This window comes from Mirounga angustirostris, unplaced genomic scaffold (assembly GCF_029215605.1).
Source record: "Mirounga angustirostris isolate CCGP_5_RB_7025 unplaced genomic scaffold, mMirAng1.0.hap1 SCAF_8, whole genome shotgun sequence".
Classification (NCBI taxonomy): domain Eukaryota; kingdom Metazoa; phylum Chordata; class Mammalia; order Carnivora; family Phocidae; genus Mirounga; species Mirounga angustirostris.
This window is the reverse complement of record NW_026991716.1, coordinates 769,024-790,756: the sequence shown is the minus strand read 5'-3', so window position 1 is coordinate 790,756 and position 21,733 is coordinate 769,024. Positions and strand designations below refer to the sequence as shown.

The 21,733-nt window shown below is 39.5% G+C and overlaps 1 protein-coding gene and 1 long non-coding RNA gene across 2 annotated transcripts in view; one reads left to right on the top strand and one right to left on the bottom strand.

The window, feature by feature from the left end:
• Positions 1 to 21,733, top strand: part of LOC135365512 (uncharacterized) — a 214,727-nt gene that overhangs the window by 135,142 nt on the left and 57,852 nt on the right. The gene's annotated exons all lie outside the window — the stretch shown is intronic.
• On the bottom strand, positions 5,190 to 5,423 carry LOC135365473 (ubiquinol-cytochrome c reductase complex assembly factor 6-like). Its single transcript, XM_064597014.1, has one exon. It carries the CDS (start codon positions 5,421 to 5,423, stop codon positions 5,220 to 5,222), a length of 204 nt encoding a protein of 67 aa, XP_064453084.1. The 3' UTR covers positions 5,190 to 5,219.

Sequence of the window (21,733 nt, the reverse complement as noted above, 5' to 3'; positions counted from 1 at the left end):
ATTGAACTGGCTGAGTACAGGGACTGAGAGTGAGGAGCTCATTTTCCACAGGTCCCCAAGGATTCTGTCATACTTGGAAGAGAGACCTGATGAGATGTTTTGTCCCCATGCTAAGTAAAGCTATTGAAGTTTCCAATATTTCATTTCTGTTCACATGGTGATGTAACCTCTGGGGTCATCTCTTTCAAAGAAGAAAGAGGCAATTAAGCACCATTTATTGTGGAAGGCTTATTGAGTAGGTCGTCCCCCTTCCTGAGCCTGTCCCTTGTGGACCCTTCCCTTAGTGTTGGTGCCCCTGGGCCATCTCTTCAATGCTCTTGCTATCTCAGTCCTCAGACATTGTCAGTAATTAGCATCATTCACTCCCCCAGAATGGCAGCAGGTGAAGGATGTGATAGGAACCGCTGTGAGAATAGGTCCTAAAAGGGGCCATATGTTTTTGTACATTCCATAGATAATGATCACAATGATTTTTAATGCATAATTATTCTTCTTAACAAGGCTTGAAATGACCAGCTGCAGAAAAATACGTCTAATGCCGTATACTTCAAGTTTAAATACCTACAACATCTTATTTCATATTATGTCAGGGTATATTACAATGTAAAAAAATGTGATGAACAATAAAGAATAAAGACAAAATTCATAATAGTGATCACCTTTCACAAGGGGTACTGCAATTGTGCAGGAGTAAAGATGATACTTCCACACTGTATTGATGATATTGTGCTTTATTTCTTAAGTTGAGCAGTGTAGGTAGGTGTGTTTTCAAGAAGAATGAAATGGTAGCAGGGCCAAACCTCAGATTCAGTAACAGTCCACTTCTGTGCTGTCTCAATTTTAACCAAGTCTGGACTTTGTAATCCTATGTCCACTGTTAACTGAGAACTTCTCACACCACAGGGAATGTCTCCTGAGGCTGTGTGTGAGGGTTGAGGGAGATGCAGTAAATCTGTAAGACACCACAGGAGACTGAGCCTGGCACATGCATTTCACTTGTGTCTAAAAGTAGGTTGGAACCTCACCCCCAAATGGATTACATGTTTTCTTCTGTCCTGGTCAGGCCTCGTCCTGTGGATGACATTTATATTTAAACATGGATTGTCACATAGCATGTCCAATGTTATGATTTTGGTAGATCAGATAATACTCATTTCATGATAGGCAGCTCGAGTTATCTAGTTACTTTGTGGTTTATAATCAGCTTCTTAGTCTGACCAGAGATCAACAGCAAGCTAGAAGCCCTTTTCATGTAGAGAATGGTTGTCAGCTTGCACTCACATTTCCCCACTGGAGCTTGACAGATCCTCCACACAGCACTCTATCTTCTACAGATGCTTCATGGGCCTTTTATCTTCTAGGGCACAATCAGGGTGACCATATAATTTATAGCTATATTAGGATGCTTTTTCTTTTTTTTTTAGTTTTATTATGTTATGTTAGTCACCATACAATACATCACTGGTTTTTGATGTGGTGATCCACAATCCATTGTTTTCGTATAACACCCAGTGCTCCATGCAGTACATGCCCTCCTTAATACCCATCACTGGGCTGACCCATCCCCCCTCCCCCCTCCCCTCTAAAACCCTGTTTGTTTCTCAGAGTCCATAGTCTCTCATGGTTCATCTCTCCCTCCGATTTCCCTCCTTCATTTTTCCCTTCCTTCTCCCAATGTCCTCCATGCTATTCCTTATGTTCCACAAATAAGTGAAACCATATGATAATTGACTTTCTCTGCTTGACTTATTTCACTTAGCATAATCTCCTCCAGTCCCATCCATGTTGATGTAAAAGTTAGGATGCTTTTGAGAGTAAAAGGGAATACTATTGAAAATTACTCATAGGGCGCCTGGGTGGCTCAGTCGTTAAGCATCTGCCTTCAGCTAAGGTCATGATCCCAGGGTCCTGGGATCGAGTCCCACATCGGGCTCCCTGCTCAGCGGGAAGCCTGCTTCTCCCTCTCCCACTCCCCCTGCTTGTGTTCCTGCTCTCGCTGTCTCTCTCTCTGTCAAATAAATAAATAAAATCTTTAAAAAAAAAAAGAAAATTACTCATAAACCAGGACAATATGGTCTCTCGAGCTGTAGCTCTCATGTGGTGGTTCTCCTTGCACTACAGCCTGGACCTATTGTAGAGCCTTCTCTTGCTCCATTTCCTCCCTCCCACACCATGCAATACTGAAAGCCTCATGGATTACCTAAAAAGGAGCTTGGGCTTCATACTCATTAGGAATATTTGCCTTCCAGATTCATCAGAGGTCTACCAAATTTGCTTTTTTAAAAAAATGTTTTTTAGAATGAGTGATACAAGTTAAATCCCAACACACTTTCTGATTTGCTTGGGATAGTAATCCAAACCATATAACTTTATAATACAGTTGGAAATCAGGAAATGTGATGCTTTTGGCTTTGTCCTTCTTTTTTTTTTTATTCTTATGTTAATCCCCATACATTACATCATTAGTTTTAGATGTAGTGTTCCATGATTCATTGTTTGTGCACAACACCCATTGCTCCATACAGAATGTGCCCTCCTCAATACCCATCACCAGGCTAACCCATCCTCCCACCCCCCTCCCCTCTAGAACCCTCAGTTTGTTTTTCAGAGTCCATCGTCTCTCATGGTTCGTCTACCCCTCCGATTTCCCCCGCTTCATTCTTCCCCTCCTGCTACCTTCTTCTTTTTTTTTTTCTTAACATATATTGCATTATTTGTTTCAGAGGTACAGATCTGAGATTCAACAGTCTTGCACAATTCACAGCGCTTACCAGAGCCCATACCCTCCCCAGTGTCTATCACCCAGTCACCCCATCCCTCCTACCCCACCCCCCACTCCAGCAACCCTCAGTTTGTTTCCTGAGATTAAGAATTTCTCATATCAGTGAGGTCATATGATACATGTCTTTCTCTGTTTGACTTATTTTGCTCAACATAATACCCTCCAGTTCCATCCACGTCGTTGCAAATGGCAAGATCTCATTCCTTTTGATGGCTGCATAATATTCCATTGTATATATATACCACCTCTTCTTTATCCATTCATCTGTCGATGCACATCTTGGCTCTTTCCACAGTTTGGCTATTGTGGACATTGCTGCTATAAACATCGGGGTGCACGTACCCTTTCGGATCCCTACTTTTGTATCTTTGGGGTAAATACCCAGTAGTGCAATTGCTGGATCATAGGGTAGCTCTATTTTCAACTTCTTCAGGAACCTCCATACTGTTTTCCAGAGTGGCTGCACCAGCTTGCATTCCCACCAACAGTGTAGGAGGGTTCCCCTTTCTCTGCATCCCCGCCAACATCCGTCGTTTCCTGACTTGTTAATTTTAGCCATTCTGACTGGTGTGAGGTGGTATCTCATTGAGGTTTTGATTTGGATTTCCCTGATGCCGAGCGATTTTGAGCACTTTTTCGTGTGTCTGTTGGCCATTTGGATGTCTTCTTTGGAAAAATGTCTGTTCATGTCTTCTGCCCATTTCTTGATTGGATTCTTTGTTCTTTGGGTGTTGAATTTGATGAGTTCTTTATAGATTTTGGATACTAGCCCTTTATCTGATATGTCATTTGCAAATATCTTCTAACATTCTGTCTGTTGTCTTTTGGTTTTGTTGACTGTTTCCTTTGCTTTGCAAAAGCTTTTTATCTTGATGAAGTCCCAATAGTTCATTTTTGTCCTTGCTTCCCTTGCCTTTGGCGATGTTTCTAGGAAGAAGTTGCTGCGGCTGAGGTCGAAGAGGTTGCTGCCTGTGTTCTCCTTTAGGATTTTGATGGACTCCTGTCTCACATTGAGGTCTTTCAACCATTTGGAGTCTATTTTTGTGTGTGGTGTAAGGAAATGGTCCAGTTTCATTCTTCTGCATGTGGCTATCCAATTTTCCCAACACCATTTGTTGAAGAGACTATCTTTGTTCCATTGGACATTCTTTCCTGCTTTGTCAAAGATGAGTTGACCATAGAGTTGAGGGTCCATTTCTGGGCTCTCTGTTCTGTTCCATTGATCTATGTGTCTGTTTTTGTGCCAGTACCATGCTGTCTTGATGATGACAGCTTTGTAATAGAGCTGGAAGTCCGGAATTGTGATGCCTTGGCTTTGTCCTTCTTAGGAAAGAATAGCTTTGGCTATTCATTGTCTTTTGAAGTTTCAAACAAATTTTAGAGTTGTTTTATTCTATTTCTATGAAAAACACCATTGAAATTTTGATAGGAATTGCATTAAATCTATAGATGCCTTTGGGAATTATGGAAATTTTAACAAAATTAATTTTTCTGATCTATGAGCAAGGCATATCTTTCCATTCATTTATGTCTTCTTCAATTTCTTTCATCAGTATCTTAGAGTTTTTAGTGTGCAAATCATTTACCTCCTTGGTAAAATTTATTTGGAAGTATTTTATTGTTTTTGAGCTATTGTATGTGGGATTATTTTCTTTTTTTTTTCCAGATAATTCACTGTTGGTCTATAGAAATACAACTGATATTTGTGTGTTGATTTTGCTTTCTGCAATTTTACTGCATTTGTTTATTGGTTCTAAAACAAATTTTGGTGGAATCTTTAAGATTTTCTATATACATGATGATGTCATCTGCAAACAGGTAATTTTACTTCTTCCTGTCTGATTTGGATGCCTTTATTTATTTATTTATTTATTTATTTATTTATTTATTTATTTATTTATTATTGTCTGATTGCTTTGGCTAGGACTTCTAGTCATGTTAGTGGTCCATTCAGATTTTCTATTTCTTCATGATTCATTCTTGGTAGACTGTATGTTTCTAGGTTGTCCCATTTGTTGGCATATGATTATTCATAGTTGTCACTGATGTTTACATTTTTTCATTGTCAATGACACTTTTATTATAGTTAATTTATAATTCCCATTTGCCATGATAGTCAAGCTTATTCAGAGAAATAAACCAGAATTATAAGGGCAGGAAACACTGTAAATATTCTTTCTCATATGATATCCAAGACTAAGTATCTATTCAAATACATTCAAAAAGCTGATGATATAAACTTTGGCAGTTTTCAAGAAATACTGGTCGATCCATAATTAAATCTCAATGCATCAGTTAACACCTGAGCATCACTTGCAGTTAGCATTGCATTAGATGCTTAAAGACAAGCAGTTTGACTCAATAAACTTTAAAAATATATTTAATACTTATAGTATTATTCACGGAGTTCTTGGCAGAGTTAAGTATTTTGAGGTTTCTATTGTTGAGAAATTTGAGGTTCATGTTGTCTCTTTTTCAGTCCCAAAAGCTCCTTTTTGAGTTCTCCAGGCTTTGGTGGAATTTCAGGTATTGTCAGGTTGGGCTGGTAGTACCTGTGCACCACTCCGGCCCCGGCGCACATGGTCAGGAGGCTGGCAGCAAACATTTTCAGATAGGTGGCCCAGGACACGCCCGTGGGCATGGTCAGGGGGCGCAGAATGCACTGGCGTTAGGCAGCAGGTCAGAGGGCGAGCAGATGTTTTACATTTTTGTAGCATCAGATGAATGACTCCTTTTCATTTATAGTTTTCTTTATTTGGATTCTCTCTTTGTCTCTCTCTTTCCTTCTCTCTTCCCACCTCCCCCCCGCGCCTTTGGGTAATCTAGCTAATGGTTTGTCAATTTTGTTTCCCTTTTCAGAGAACCAACTCAGTTTTGTTAATCTCTTCTCCTGTTTTCCTGTTCTCTATTTCATTTATCTGATCTAATTTTTACTGTTTCTTTCCTTATGCTGTCTCTGGCTTAGTTTGCTCTTCTTTTTCTAGTTCCTTGAGGTATAAAGTTGGATTTTTTATTCAAGATTTTTTTTTATGTATACATTTATTCTTATAAACTTTTAAAAACTTCTTTTGATACATAAAGTTTGTTATGTGCATATCCATTTTTGTGTGTGTCAGGATATGTCAACGTCTAGTGCGTTGGGGTCCCTGGGTAAGGGTCTACGAAATCACCAGGACACAGGGGATGCAGAGCAAAGGCAGCACTTGCAACTGCATGCTGCCGTTTATTTCTCACATAGCTATATACTCGCAGATATCAGATAAACATAACAATGTATCAAGCCAACATCTGTGAAGTGAAATATACACGAAATGCAATAAGAACAAAATACATCCTGCTTATGCTTGCAGAATAAAGAATTCTCTTAGCCATCCTTCCTTTGGAGACAACATGTTCTTTGTCTTTAGAAAGAACACTTCTGTTTAGAGAGATACACTTTAAGCTAGGCAAGAGCCACTTCCTGCTGGTCCAGGCAATTAGGCCTTGCAACATGAGGTAAGGGGAAGAGAACATTTTCTCCTCCTGGCCTAGGCCTGCCTGGCCGACCTTAACCTCAGTGCAGTCCTCAAATGACCCTGGCCTGCAAGGGGTCTACAAGCCTACACCATCTCAATTCCCTCTTTTTTCTTTTGTTTTAATAAAAGTGCCCTCCAAAGGATGGCCATAGAATTCTGGGAAGGCTTTAGATAGCAAAAATGCAACAGCATAAAGCATAAGATAACAATCAACAATACAAATCCCATTCCTCCAGCAGTATGCCCCAAACTTTGAATAATACCTTTTGGATCTAGTCCCTTAAGTTGATTAAGAAGTAAATTGGCCAACGTAGCGGCATCTGATACAGTAAGCAAGGCACACATAGCCAAAAATAAATTGTCAGGTGTACAAGCCTTCCCTGTTCGCTGCAGGATTTTTTGCCCTTCCCCACTAAGCTTTTTAATTTGCCCCCAAGTCGGCAAAGCAGTAGCAAATATCTGCCAACGGCGACGTCGTCCTCCCAAATTCAGATGTGCCATGGCCTGTAATGGAAGTTCATCTTGGTCTGGATTCCCCATCCGTCGTCTGGTGGGATACGGTGCCGTTTGAATTGGCCCTCGACCGGATCCATCGCGCGGGGAGCCAGGAACAGGTCCGTCCATCCTCTGTGGAGACATAAGCATAACCCTTCCCTCTATAAAGCAATAGCCCCGGTCGCCATTCTGCATCTGCGGTTGGTTTAAACCATATATGTTCATTTAATGGAGGGGGAGCGATCTCTCCCTCTATGAACTGCTTTTCTGCTCGGGACAGGATATCTCCCTGCGGAAGATTCAAGAAATTTAATGTGAACAGAGCTTGTTGCAAAATGGAACGTGCATTTGATTGAGTGAATGCTAAAATATGGTCCTTTTTCCTCCTTTTAAATTTTTTAATTTGTAACTTTAAGGTATTATGTGCACGTTCTACAATAGCTTGCCCTTGAGGATTATGCTCAATGCCTGTTTTGTGCATTATACCATATTGTTTACAGAAAGTTTGAAATTTTTTACTGCTATATGCAGGTCCATTATCTGTTTTAATAATAGATGGTAAACCCATCACAGCAAAAGTTTCTAAAAGATGGGTGATAACATGTTGTGCAGTTTCGCCACTTTGTGCTGTGGCCCATATAAATTGAGAATATGTATCTATTACCACATGTACATACATACAAAGTTCAGAAAACCACATCTGCCACTGCAGGTATTCAGGCTCCTTTAAAAGAGGTCGACAGAGGACCCTCCAGTCCTCAGGAGAAAAATTGTTATAATGTCGAGCTAGACTATTAACTAGCTCCTTAACATAATGTGATTGAGGTCCATATAAAGACACTGCCTTTTTCAAGCGACCAATATCTTCTATACCTATTCCTTCATAATATGGTGCTTGTGCCATTCCCTGGACCGGGGGAGGCCTAATAACAGGAAAAGCAAAGACAGAATTAGCTGCGCCAGCCTCATCATCGCTATCCTCTAGCGCATCAAGCTCAGCTAAAGCAGCAGAAAGGAAAGGATTTTTAGAAGAAAGAGCTGGTACAGACGGCAAAGGCAGAGCAGAGGGCTTCCTAGAGGGTTTCTTAGACTCCTCCGTCATAGCCATAACCTGCTGAAAAACCTTCCACACACGCTCCACCTCGGGATCCGATTTTACTTTCGGTTTTGGTTCTTCATTACCACACTCGCTAGGCTCACGGGATGGAGTAAGCTTAAAGGTATCTTTCTCTACCGCCCTTTTCTCATCCGTATCTAAAGGGAGGTCTTGTATAGAAGGAGCCATCTCCTTATGGAAGTCTTCGACCGTGCAGTCATCCTCCATCGCTTTAAGCACTGTAAAAATAATAGACCAAATAGACCAAAACCGCACGGGAATTTTTTCTCCCTGTCTCATTGCCTTCTCGACATTATGTCGAACTCGCCGCCAGTTATCTAAATCTAAAGTTCCCTCCTCTGGAAACCAAGGATTCCATTCCCGAACCACCTTCAAACACAGCTCAATATCATTAGAAGCGACAGTAATACCATAGACAGCAAGAGAATGCTTCAGCATTCGAACATAAGGAGTAGAAGTTTCTTGTCCCATCACCCTGTACTTAATTAAGTTACTCACCCTTCCTGTACGTCCTTCAGGGTCCCTGTTCGGGCGCCAATTGTCAACGTCTAGTGCGTTGGGGTCCCTGGGTAAGGGTCTACGAAATCACCAGGACACAGGGGATGCAGAGCAAAGGCAGCACTTGCAACTGCATACTGCCGTTTATTTCTCACATAGCTATATACTCGCAGAGATCAGATAAACATAACAATGTATCAAGCCAACATCTGTGAAGTGAAATATACACGAAATGCAATAAGAACAAAATACATCCTGCTTATGCTTGCAGAAAAAAGAATTCTCTTAGCCATCCTTCCTTTGGAGACAACATGTTCTTTGTCTTTAGAAAGAACACTTCTGTTTAGAGAGATACACTTTAAGCTAGGCAAGAGCCACTTCCTGCTGGTCCAGGCATTTAGGTCTTGCAACATGAGGTAAGGGGAAGAGAACATTTTCTCCTCCTGGCCTAGGCCTGCCTGGCCGACCTTAACCTCAGTGCAGTCCTCAAATGACCCTGGCCTGCAAGGGGTCTACAAGCCTACACCATCTCAAGGATAGTTTTTTATTTCCCCTTGATTTCCTCTTAATCCAGTGGATCCTTCTGATCCAGCAGTACGTTGTTTAATCTCCATGGCTTTGTGAGTTTTTCAGCTTTCTTACTATTATTGATTTCTATTTTTATACCATTGTGGTCAGTAAAGATACTTGATATAATTCCTATCTTCTTGAATTTTTTGAGACTTGTTTTGTGTCCTATCATATGATCTGTCCTATAAAATATTCCATATCCACTTGAGAAGAATAAGTATTCTGTTGCTGTTGGATGGAATGTTCTGTGTATATCTGTTAGGTACAGTGGGTCTACTGTGGTGTTAAAATCTTGTTTTCTTACTGATTCTCTGTCTCGCGATCTAACCATTGCTGAGAGGGGGGAATTAAATTTCCTAACTCTTACCGTATTGCTGTTTAATTTATTCTCTTAGTTCTGTTAGTATGTGCTTTATATATTTAGGTGTTCTGATGTTGTATGCATATTTACAACTTTTATATCTTTCTGATGAATTGATCCTTTATCATTATATAATGACCTACTTTGTCTTTTTTGACAATTTTTAGCTTAAAGCATATATTTTTTTCTTTTTTTTAAAAAATATTTATTTATTTGAGAAAGAGAGAGAACACAAGCTGGGGGAAGGGCAGAGGGAGAGGGAGAAGCAGACTCCCCCCTGAGCCGGGAGCCTGACACAGGGCTGGGTCCCAGGACCCCAAGATCATGACCTGAGCCTAAACAGACGCTTAACTGTCTGAGCCACCCAGGTGCCCCAAGCCTGTTTTATTTATTTTCTGATATAAGTATATATCCTGCTTTCTTTTGGTTATCTTTTGCTTGAAATATCTTTTTCCATCTTCTCACTACAAGTCTATGTGTGCTCTTAAAGTTGAAGTGAGTCTCTTCTGGGCAGCATATTGTTGTGTCTTGTTTTTGTTTGTTTGTTTGTTTTTTAATACATTCAGCCATTCTATATCTTTTGGTTGGAGAATTTAATCCATTTATATTTAAAGTAATTATTGATCAGGAATATCTTACTAATGCCATCTTACTAATTGCTTTCCAGATTTTTTTGTATTTACCTTGTTCCTTTCTTCCTCTCTTGCTGTCTTCTTTGTGAACTGATGATTTTCCATAGTGATATGCTTTGATTCCCTTCTTTTCTTCTATTGGAAACCTATTTCAGGTTTTTGCTTTGCAGTTACTAGGCAGCTTAAATAGTTCATCATATATATATTCTATTCTACTTTATGTTGATAACAACTTCAATTGCAAAAAAACCCTTTACCTTTTTCCTTCCCTTTTATATTTTTAATGTCACAAATTATTTCGTTCTATATTATTTATTAACAAGTTATAGTAGCTATAGTTATTTTTAATGCTCTTGTCCTTTAGTCTTTATACTATACTTAAGTGGTTAACAACACCCCATTGCATTACAGTGTTAGAGTATTCTGGATTTTCGTATGTATAAGGACCTTTGTCAGGGTGCTGCATATTTTCACATGTTTTCTTGTTAGTAATTAGTGTTGTTTTACTTCAGTTTGAAGAACTTTCAGCATTTCTTGAAAGCAGGTCTAGTGGCAATAAGTTCCCTCAGCTTTTGTTTGTCTGGAAGTCTTTATTTCTCCTTTATTTCTGAAGGATAACTATGCTGGATAGACCATTCTTCGGCGATATTTTCTTTTCTTTCAGCACTTTGAATATATTGCCCTGTTCTCTCCTGGACTATAGGCTTTCTTCTGAGAAATCTGATAGCCCAATGGGGGTTCAATGTAGGTTGCCGTCTTTTGTTTTCTCTTGCTGCTTTTAGGATTCTCTAATTGTTCTTGATTTTTGACAGTTTTATTATAAAGTGTTTGGGGGAAAATTTTGGATTGAAATTATGGTGTGACCTATTCACTTGATGAATATGGATGTTTAAATCTCTTTCCCAGGTTTGGGAATTTCTCAGCCATTATTATTTTTTTTTAAGTAAGCTTTCTTTGGGAACCTGGGTGGCTCAGCATTTAAGCATCCATCCCTTGATTTCAGCTCAGGTCATGACCTCATGGTTGTGGGATCAGGCCCTGCATAGGGATGTGCACTCAACACGGAGTCTGCTTGTCCCTCTCCATTTGCTGCTTCCCCTGCTCATGATTTCTCTCTCTCTACAATAAATAAATAAAAATAAATAAATATCTTTATAAAACAAGCTTTCTGCTCCCTTCTCCCTCTCTTGTCTTTCTGGAACTCCATTAATTTGTATGTTGTTTCTTTTGATGGCATCACATAGATCATTGGCATTCTTCACTCTTTTTCATTCCCTTTTCTTTATTCTTTTCTAACTTGGTAATTTCAAACTTCTTATCTTCTAAATCACAGATTCTTTCTTCTCTTTGGTCTATCTGATGTTGATATTTTCTATTGCATATTTCATTTCATTTACTTTATTCTTCAGCTCCAGAATTTCTGTTTGGTTCTTTGAAAGATATACATGTTTGCTAATCTTATTTTGTTCATATATTATCTTCCTGATTCTGTTGATTTGTTTTTCTGTGTTTTCTTATGGCACACTCAATTTCCTTAAAATATGTATTTTTGATTCACTTTTTTAAGGTTTTATTTATTTGACAGCACAAGCCGGGGGAGTGACAGGCAGAGGGAGAGGGAGAAGCAGGCCTCCCGCTCAGCAGGGAGCTCAATCTGGGCTCAATCCCTGGGATCATGACCAGAGCTGAAGGCAGATGCTTACCCGACTGAGCTACCCAGGCACCATTTGAATTCTTTATAGGGTAAATTGTGGATCTCCATGTCCATGGGTTCCATTACTGGAAGATTGCTGTGACTTTTTGATAATGTCATGTCTCCTTGACTTTTCATCTTCTTTGAAGTTTTTTGTGTTACTTTCTTTGCTTTTGAAGTAGCAGTCACTTCTTCCAATTTTTAGTAAATGTCTTCAGGTGAGAAAATCTTTCATCAGCCCTGCTAGAGATTCTAAGTTTTCCCAGTCCTTTTGTGGATAATCCCACTCCATGCGAGCACATATCTTGAGCTTGTATCTCCTCTCCTCTCCTCTTCTCTTGATGTCTTAATCCTACCATGCACTAGGCTGTATGCTGATTGCCTCCATTTTGTTTTCCTGAAGGTGATGCCACAGCTTAAGTATGTGATTTCTGACTGGTCAGCAGACCCTGGCCTGCTTTCAGAGCATGTTTAGTCATCCACTGGCACTTGCTCTTGCTACTCTCCTCAGGAGCATGCAAAGGGAGCTGGTGGCAGTGTGTGTGTGTGTGGGTGGGCACACAGGGCCCTGGAGGTGCCCGTGGGTATCTTATGCCACCATGACGTTGGTGTCACTCTCCCTGAATTTCTATTCCTGAGGATCTAGTCCTTATAACCATTTCTGTTATAAAATATAAATTTAATTCAGGGATCAGTACATAAATGCAGAGACATCTTAGACATAATGTAGACAATTAATTTATTACAAAAGCCATGGAGGGTGTAGAGGAAAACCTCTAGGCTGGGTTTCCTCTGAAGAGCTGATCAGTGGGAGAACTATTCCTGGCAGAAATGATAGGCTGCCACCAGGTTTACTGACCTGAAGAGCATATTGTTCTGGCTGACATCTGTTGATCAGGAATCCAGGATGAGTGCAGAAATGAAAAACACTTCCCTTAAGCAGACATTCATGGAATACAAACTTTATTTGGCACAGCTAAAAAAATCATCAAAAGAGAACGTGCGTCACAAGAAAAAGGAAGGCATGGGATCCATTAACAGAATACTACAGAGGACAAGTGGAAAATGATTTTATAGGATGATGTTTGGAGGGGGTGCCAGGATGACACCCACATGCGGTAGTGTCACTGAGGAGAGAGTAAGTGTGCTTGTTAATTAATTACAGGGTACATAAAGGAGAAGAAGGTGATAGGCCTGTTCAGGTTGGATAGTATCTAAGCAAAATAATAGATAGTATCTAAGCAAAAAAATAATTAGTAGTTTAAGTGTATTATTTGGAAATAGGTAAATACCAAGTAACAGCCAAAATATTTCAAAGTGGGTGCTTATTTATGAAGGGTGTCAGGGATGGAGAAGGATGGAACAGGTGACTGTTCCACAGGTGATCAAAAGAATTTATTATATAATGCTAATTTCATGTACACATATAATCTTTATATTACATATTATATAATGTTTATATGTATGTTATATATATTTTTGTAAACAGTATTGTATAATATTTATATATACATTTATATACATATATTTATATATAATATTTATTATATAATGCTTATATATTATTGTGTAATGTTATGTAACATTATGTATAATGTTATATATGTATATAAAACTATATAAAATATTTATAAAATTGATTAAATTATAAATTAAATTAAAATTTAAGATTAGTATTGGGTAATCTTAATGTAATATGCATAAGAAAATGTTTTGTACTTTTCTATCCTTGTACAAACAGAATATTACATCCTTTTCTCTATAAAAATCACAGGAGACTTTAATGGTTTACATTAATGGAACATGGCTTTGTATGGCAATGGTTTATCTCTCACATATATTTGCAAAATGTGTGTGGCTGAACTTTAACATTACATTGGAGTGACAAAGAGTTCCAACCTTTCATATCCTGCTGCCGCCACTAAGACTGTGACAAAGGATGAGTGGCTTAAGTTCTCTCTACCTCAATTTCCTCATTTTTAAATTTTTTATTTTATTTATTATTTATTATTATTTATTTATTTTTTATGTTATGTTAGCCACCATACAGTACTTCATTAGTTTTTGATGTACTGTTCCATGATTCATTATTTGTGTATGACACCCAGTGCTCATTGCAACACATGCCCTCCTTAATACCCATCACCAGGATAACCAATTCCCCACCCTTCCCTTCTGTAACCCTCAGTTTGTTTCCCAGATTCCAGAGTCTCTCATGGTTGGTCTCCCTCTCTGATTTCTTCCCCTTAAATTTTCCCTCCCTTCCTCTATGGTCCTCCATGCTATTCCTTATGTTCAACATACGAGTAACCATATGATAATTTTCTTTCTCTGTTTGACATATTTCACTTCACATAACCCCCTCCACTTCCATCCATGTTGATGCAAATGGTAGGTATTCATCCTTTCTGATGGCTGAGTAATATTCCACTGTATATATGAACCACATCTTCTTTATCCATTCATCTGTTGAAGGGCATCTCGGCTCCTTCCACAGTTTGGCTATTGTGGACATTGCTGCTATGAACACTGGGCTGCATATGGCCCTTCTTTTCACCACATCTGTGTCTTTGGGATAAATACACAATAGGGCAATTGCTGGGTCATAGGGTAGCTCTATTTTTAATTTTTAGAGGCACCTCTACACTGTTTTCCAAAGTGGCTGTACAGTGTGCATTCACAACAAGAGTATAAGAGGGTTCCCCTTTCTCCACATCCTCACCAACATTTGTTGTTTCCTGCCTTGTTAATTTTTGCCATTCTACCTGGTGTAAGGTGGTGTCTCAATGTGGTTTTGATTTGAATTCCCTGGTGGCTAGTGATGTTGATCATTTTTTCCTCCTTTAGAGAGTTGATGATTAGACTAGCCGTCCATATGGGGTACTGGTGGGGATTACAAGGGCCAACATATGCAAAGTGTTTAAAATAGTCTAACTCCTATTAAGTGCATTAGAAGTATTTACTATTATTATTATGGAGGGCATGTCAGAACCAGTGTAAAGTTGGAAGAATTATGTAAAGCAGCCAAAGGTACCCAGACAGAGTTCAAGTGTGAAAGGCAAGTGAGATGAGTTGGTCTCATTGTAGAACGAAAACACTGTTGGAGTTTGGATGGGAATGAGGGAGATACAAACTTAAGACTTTCTAATTAATATCTGTGGCTCCTGCTTGACTCAGATGACATATATGTGCTATAGAAAATAGGCCAAAGCGGGGGGTGGAGCAAGATGGTGGAGGAGTAGGAGACCTGGATTTCATCTCCTCTCAGGAATTCAGCTGGATAGGGATCAAACCATTCTGAACACCTACAAACTCAACAGATCGAAGAAAAGAAGAGCAACAACTCTCTCATCAGAAAAGTGACCACTTTCTGGAAGCAGGGACCCAACAAACAGCAGATCCGGGGAGACTCACCTTCCTCCCCTGGGAGGAGCCGTGCGGGAGTGCACCGCAGGGATCTGCTGGGTTTGGAGACTCCACCCGGGGTCGGGTGCCAGAGATAGAAATGTGCGGTCACAGGCCGGGTGAGCACGGAGCGCAGCCAGAGACCGGGGAGACGGGAGTGACTGACGGCTTTTCTCTGGGGGCTCACTGAGGAGCGGGGCCGCGAGTTCTCGGCTCCTCCGGGGCAGAGATTGGGAGGCCGCCATTTTCACTCTCCACCTCCAAAGCTGTACGGAAAGCTCTTAGGGAACAAAAGCTCCAGAGAACAAACCCGAGCAGATTACTTAGCCGGGAGGGGGCAAGGGCGGGGCAATTCCGCCTCCAGCAAAGACATTTGGGAACCACGGCAACAGGCCCCTCCCCCAGAAGATCAGCAAGAACAGCCAACCAAGACCAAGTTTACCAATCAATGAGAATGGCAGAACTCCAGCGCTAGGGAAATACTGCACATAGAATTCATGGCTTTTTTACCATGATTCTTTAGTCGTTGAAAGTTAATTTTTTTTAACTGTCTTTTTTTTTTTTAATTTTTCTTTTTCCCCTTTTCAACCAACATCTTATCAATCCCTTTTTTAAAAAACATTTTTATTTTTCATTTTTAGAGTCATATTCTATCCCTTCATAGTAGTTACCCGTATTTTTGGCATATATATCTAAGTTGTTCTCTCTTTAAAATTTTGAGATATGTTCTTCTAACAGATCAAAATACACCCTAAATCTCTAGTATATGGTTTTTTCTACTCCCCTGCCTGATCACATTCTCTCCCTTTTTAAAAATCCTTTCTTTTTTCAAACAATTTCTTATCAATTCCTTTATAAAATTTTTTATAATTTCCATCTTTACAGTCATATTCCATCCCTTCATCATATCAACCCTTATTTTTGTACATATATAAGTTTTTCTTTCTTTAAAATTGTGGGAGGCACTTTCTTCTAACAGACCAAAATTCACCCCAAATCTAGTTTGTGGCACTGATCTATATGCGAGCCTGATCATATTTGATCACATTCTGGTTTTTGTTGTTGTTGTTGTTTTGTTTTGTTTGTTTTTATCTTTATCTTTTTCTTTTTTTCTCTCTTTCCCTTTCTTTTCCCACTGCTTCAGGTCTTTTCTGATTTGTTTAGAGTATATTTTCTGGGGACGTTGTTACTCTGCTAGCATTTTGTTCTCTCATTAACTATTCTCCTCTGCACAAAATGACAAGACGGAAAAAATCACCTCAACAAAAAGAACAAGAGGTAGTACCGACTGCCAGGGACCTACTCAATATGGACATTAGTACGATGTCAGATCTAGAGTTCAGAATCATCACTTTAAAGATACTACCTGGGCTTGAAAAAAGCATGGAAGTTATTAGAGAAACCCTTTCTGGAGAAGTAAAAGAACTAAAATCTAACCAAGTAGAAATCAAAAAAGCTATTAATGAGGTGCAATCAAATATGGGGGCGCTAACTGCTAGGATAAATGAGGCAGAAGAGAGAATCAGTGATATAGAAGACCAAATGATGGAAAATAAAGAAGCTGAGAAAAAGAGAAATAAACAACTACTGGATCACGAGGGCAGAATTCGAGAGATAAGCAATACCATAAGACGAAACAACATTAGAATAATTGGGATCCCAGAAGAAGAAGAAAGAGATGGGGGCAGAAGGTATAATGGAGCAAATTATAGCAGAGAACTTCCCTAATTTGGGGAAGGAAACAGGCATCAAAATCCAGGAAGCACAGAGAACCCCTCTCAAAATCAATAAAAACAGGTCAACACCCCGACATCTAATAGTAAAACTTACGAGTCTCAGAGACAAAGAGAAAATCCTGAAAGCAGCTTGGGAGAAGAGATCTGTAACCTACAATGGTAGAAATATTAGATTTGCAACAGACCTATCCACAGAGACCTGGCAGGCCAGAAAGGACTGGCAGGATATATTCAGAGCACTAAATGAGAAAAATAGGCAGCCAAGAATACTATATCCAGCTAGGCTGTCATTGAAAATTGAAGGAGAGATAAAAAGCTTCCAGAACAAACAAAAACTAAAGGAATTTGCAAACACAAAACCAGCCCTACAAGAAATCTTGAAAGGGGTCCTCTAAGCAAAGAGAGCACCTAAAAGCAACATAGACCAGAAAGGAACACAGACAATATACGGTAACAGTCACCTTACAGGCAATACAATGGCACTAAATACATATCTTTCAATAGTTACCCTGAATGTAAATGGGCTAAATGCCCCAATCAAAAGACACAGGCTATCAGACTGGATTAAAAAACAAGACCCATCGATATGCTGTCTGCAAGAGACCCATTTTAGAACTAAAGGCACCCCCAGATTGAAAGTGAGGGGGTGGAAAACCATTTACCATGCTAATGGACACCAAAAGAAAGCTGGGGTGGCAATCCTGATATCAGACAAATTAGATTTTAAACCAAAGACTGTAATAAGAGATGAGGAAGGACATTATATCCTACTTAAAGGGTCTATCCAACAAGAAAATCTAACAATTGTAAATATCTATGCTGCTAACATGGGAGCAGCCAATTATATAAGGCAATTAATAACAAAAGCAAAGAAACACATCGACAATAATACAATAATAGTGGTGGACTTTAACACCCCCCTCACTGAAATGGACAGATCATCTAAGCAAAAGATCAACAAGGAAATAAAGGCTTTAAAGGACACACTGGACCAAATGGACTTCACAGACATATTCAGAACATTCCGTCCCCAAGCAACGGAATACACATTCTTCTCTAGTCCCCATGGAACATTCTCCAGAATTGATCACATCCTAGGTCATAAATCAGGTCTCAACCGGTACCAAAAGATTGGGATCATTCCCTGCCTATTTTCAGACCACAATGCTTTGAAACTAGAACTCAATCACAACAGGAAAGTCAGAAAGAACTCAAATACATGGAGGCTAAAGAGCATCCTACTGAAGAATGAATGGGTCAACCAGGAAATTAAAGAAGAATTAAAAAAATACATGGAAACCAATGAAAATGAAAACACAACTCTTCAAAATCTTTGGGATGCAGCAAAGGCAGTCCTAAGAGGAAAGTATATAGCAATACAAGCCTTTCTCAAGAAACAAGAAAGGTCTCAAGTACACAACCTAACCCTACACCTAAAGGAGCTGGAAAGAGAACAGCAAATAAAGCCTAAACCCAGCAGGAGAAGAGAAATAATAAAGATCAGAGCAGAAATCAATGAAATAGAAACTAAAAGAACAGTAGAACAGATCAACGAAACTAGGAGCTGGTTCTTTGAAAGAATTAACAAGATTGATAACCCCCTGGCCAGACTTATCAAAAAGAAAAGATAAATGACCCAAATCAACAAAATCATGAATGAAAGAGGAGAGATCACAACCAACACCAAAGAAATACAAACAATTCTAAGAACATATTATGAGCAACTCTATGCCAGCAAATTAGATAACCTGGAAGAAATGGATGCATTCCTAGAGATGTATCGACTACCAAAACTGAACCAGGAAGAAATAGAAAACCTGAACAGACCTATAACCACTAAGGAAATTGAAGCAGTCATCAAAAATCTCCCAACAAACAAAAGCCCAGGGCCAGATGGCTTCCCAGGGGAATTCTACCAAACATTTCAAGAAGAATTAATACCTATTCTTCTGAAACTGTTCCAAAAAATAGAAATGGAAGGAAAACTTCCAATCTCATTTTATGAGGCCAGCATTACCTTGATCCCCAAACCAGACAAAGACCCCATCAAAAAGGAGAATTACAGACCAATATCCCTGATGAACATGGATGCAAAAATTCTCACCAAAATACTAGCCAATAGGATCCAACAGTACATTAAAAGGATTATTCACCATGACCAAGTGGGATTTATCCCTGGGCTGCAAGGTTGGTTCAACATCCGCAAATCAATCCATGTGGTACAATACATTAACAAAAGAAAGAACAAGAATCATAGGATCCTCTCAATAGATGCAGAAAAAGCTTTTGACAAAGTACAGCATCCTTTCTTAATCAAAACTCTTCAGAGTATAGGCATAGAGGGTACATACCTCAATATCATAAAAGCCATCTATGAAAAACCTACAGCGAATATCATTCTCAATGGGGAAAAACTGAGAGCTTTCCCCCTAAGGTCAGGAATGCGGCAGTGTTGTCCACTATCACCACCGCTATTCAACATAGTATTAGAAGTCGTAGCCACAGCAATCAGACAACAAAAAGAAATCAAAGGCATCCAAATCGGCAAAGAAGAAGTCAAACTCTCACTCTTTGCAGATGATATGATACTTTATGTGGAAAACCCCAAAGACTCCACCCCAAAACTGCTAGAACTCATACAGGAATTCAGTAAAGTGGCAGGATATAAAATCAATGCACAGAAGTCAGTGGCATTCCTATACACCAACAACAAGACAGAAGAAAGAGAAATTAAGGAGTCGATCCCATTTACAATTGCACCCAAAACCATAAGACACCTAGGAATAAATCTAACCAAAGAGGCAAAGGATCTGTACTCAGAAAACTATAAAATACCCATGAAAGTAATTGAGGAAGACACAAAGAAATGGAAAAACGTTCCATGCTCATGGATTGGAAGAACAAATATTGTGAAGATGTCAATGCTACCTAAAGCAATCTACACATTCAATGCAATCCCCATCAAAATACCATCCACTTTTTTCAAAGAAATGGAACAAATAATCTTAAAATTTGTATGGAACCAGAAAAGACCCCGCATAGCCAGAGGAATGTTGAAAAAGAAAAGCAAAGCTGGCGGCATCACAATTCCGGACTTCCAGCTCTATTACAAAGCTGTCATCATCAAGACAGTATGGTACTGGCACAAAAACAGGCACATAGATCAATGGAACAGAACAGAGAGCCCAGAAATGGACCCTCAACTCTATGGTCAACTCATCTTTGACAAAGCAGGAAAGAATGTCCAATGGAACAAAGACAGTCTTTTCAACAAATGGTGTTGGGAAAATTGGATAGCCACATGCAGAAGAATGAAACTGGACCATTTCCTTACACCACACACAAAAATAGACTCCAAATGGTTGAAAGACCTCAATGTGAGACAGGAGTCCATCAAAATCCTAAAGGAGAACACAGGCAGCAACCTCTTCGACCTCAGCCGCAGCAACTTCTTCCTAGAAACTTCGCCAAAGGCAAGGGAAGCAAGGGCAAAAATGAACTATTGGGACTTCATCAAGATAAAAAGCTTTTGCAAAGCAAAGGAAACAGTCAACAAAACCAAAAGACAACAGACAGAATGTTAGAAGATATTTGCAAATGACATATCAGATAAAGGGCTAGTATCCAAAATCTATAAAGAACTCATCAAACTCAACACCCAAAGAACAAAGAATCCAATCAAGAAATGGGCAGAAGACATGAACAGACATTTTTCCAAAGAAGATATCCAAATGGCCAACGGACACATGAAAAAGTGCTCAAAATCGCTCGGCATCAGGGAAATCCAAATCAAAACCTCAATGAGATACCACCTCACACCAGTCAGAATGGCTAAAATTAACAAGTCAGGAAACGACAGATGTTGGCGGGGATGCAGAGAAAGGGGAACCCTCCTACACTGTTGGTGGGAATGCAAGCTGGTGCAGCCACTCTGGAAAACAGTATGGAGGTTCCTGAAGAAGTTGAAAATAGAGCTACCCTATGATCCAGCAATTGCACTACTGGGTATTTACCCCAAAGATACAAAAGTAGGGATCCGAAAGGGTACGTGCACCCCAATGTTTATAGCAGCAATGTCCACAATAGCCAAACTGTGGAAAGAGCCAAGATGTGCATCGACAGATGAATGGATAAAGAAGAGGTGGTATATATATACAATGGAATATTATGCAGCCATCAAAAGGAATGAGATCTTGCCATTTGCAACGATGTGGATGGAACTGGAGGGTATTATGTTGAGCGAAATAAGTCAAAGAGAGAAAGACATGTATCATATGACCTCACTGATATGAGGAATTCTTAATCTCAGGAAACAAACTGAGGGTTGCTGGAGTGGGGGGTGGGGTGGGAGGGATGGGGTGACTGGGTGATAGACACTGGGGAGGGTATGTGCTCTGGTAAGCGCTGTGAATTGTGCAAGACTGTTGAATCTCAGATCTGTACCTCTGAAACAATGCAATATATGTTAAAAAAAAGAAGAAGAAGAAGAAGAAGAAGAAGAAGAAGAAGAAGAAGAAGAAGAAGAAGAAGAAGAAAAGAAGAAGAAGAAAAAGAAGAAGAAGGTAGCAGGAGGGGAAGAATGAAGCGGCGGAAATCGGAGGGGTAGACGAACCATGAGAGACAATGGACTCTGAAAAACAAACTGAGGGTTCTAGAGGGGAGGGGGGTGGGAAGATGGGTTAGCCTGGTGATGGGTATTGAGCAGGGCACATTCTGTATGGAGCACTGGGTGTTATGCACAAACAATGAATCATGGAACACTACATCTAAAACTAATGATGTAATGTATGGGGATTAACATAAGAATAAAAAAAAAGAAAGAAAGAAAGAAAATAGGCCAAAGCATTAGCACTAAGATTCGTTGTTAGGAAACGGAAATCCCTTCATGAATAGAAATTTTAATGGGAAGTCAAGGGAAGTTGTTAATGG

What these genes read in the sequence shown, in the direction of transcription:
- LOC135365473 (XM_064597014.1), bottom strand. Translation starts at nt 5,423, where the DNA reads ATGCCCACGGGCGTGTCCTGGGCCACCTATCTGAAAATGTTTGCTGCC.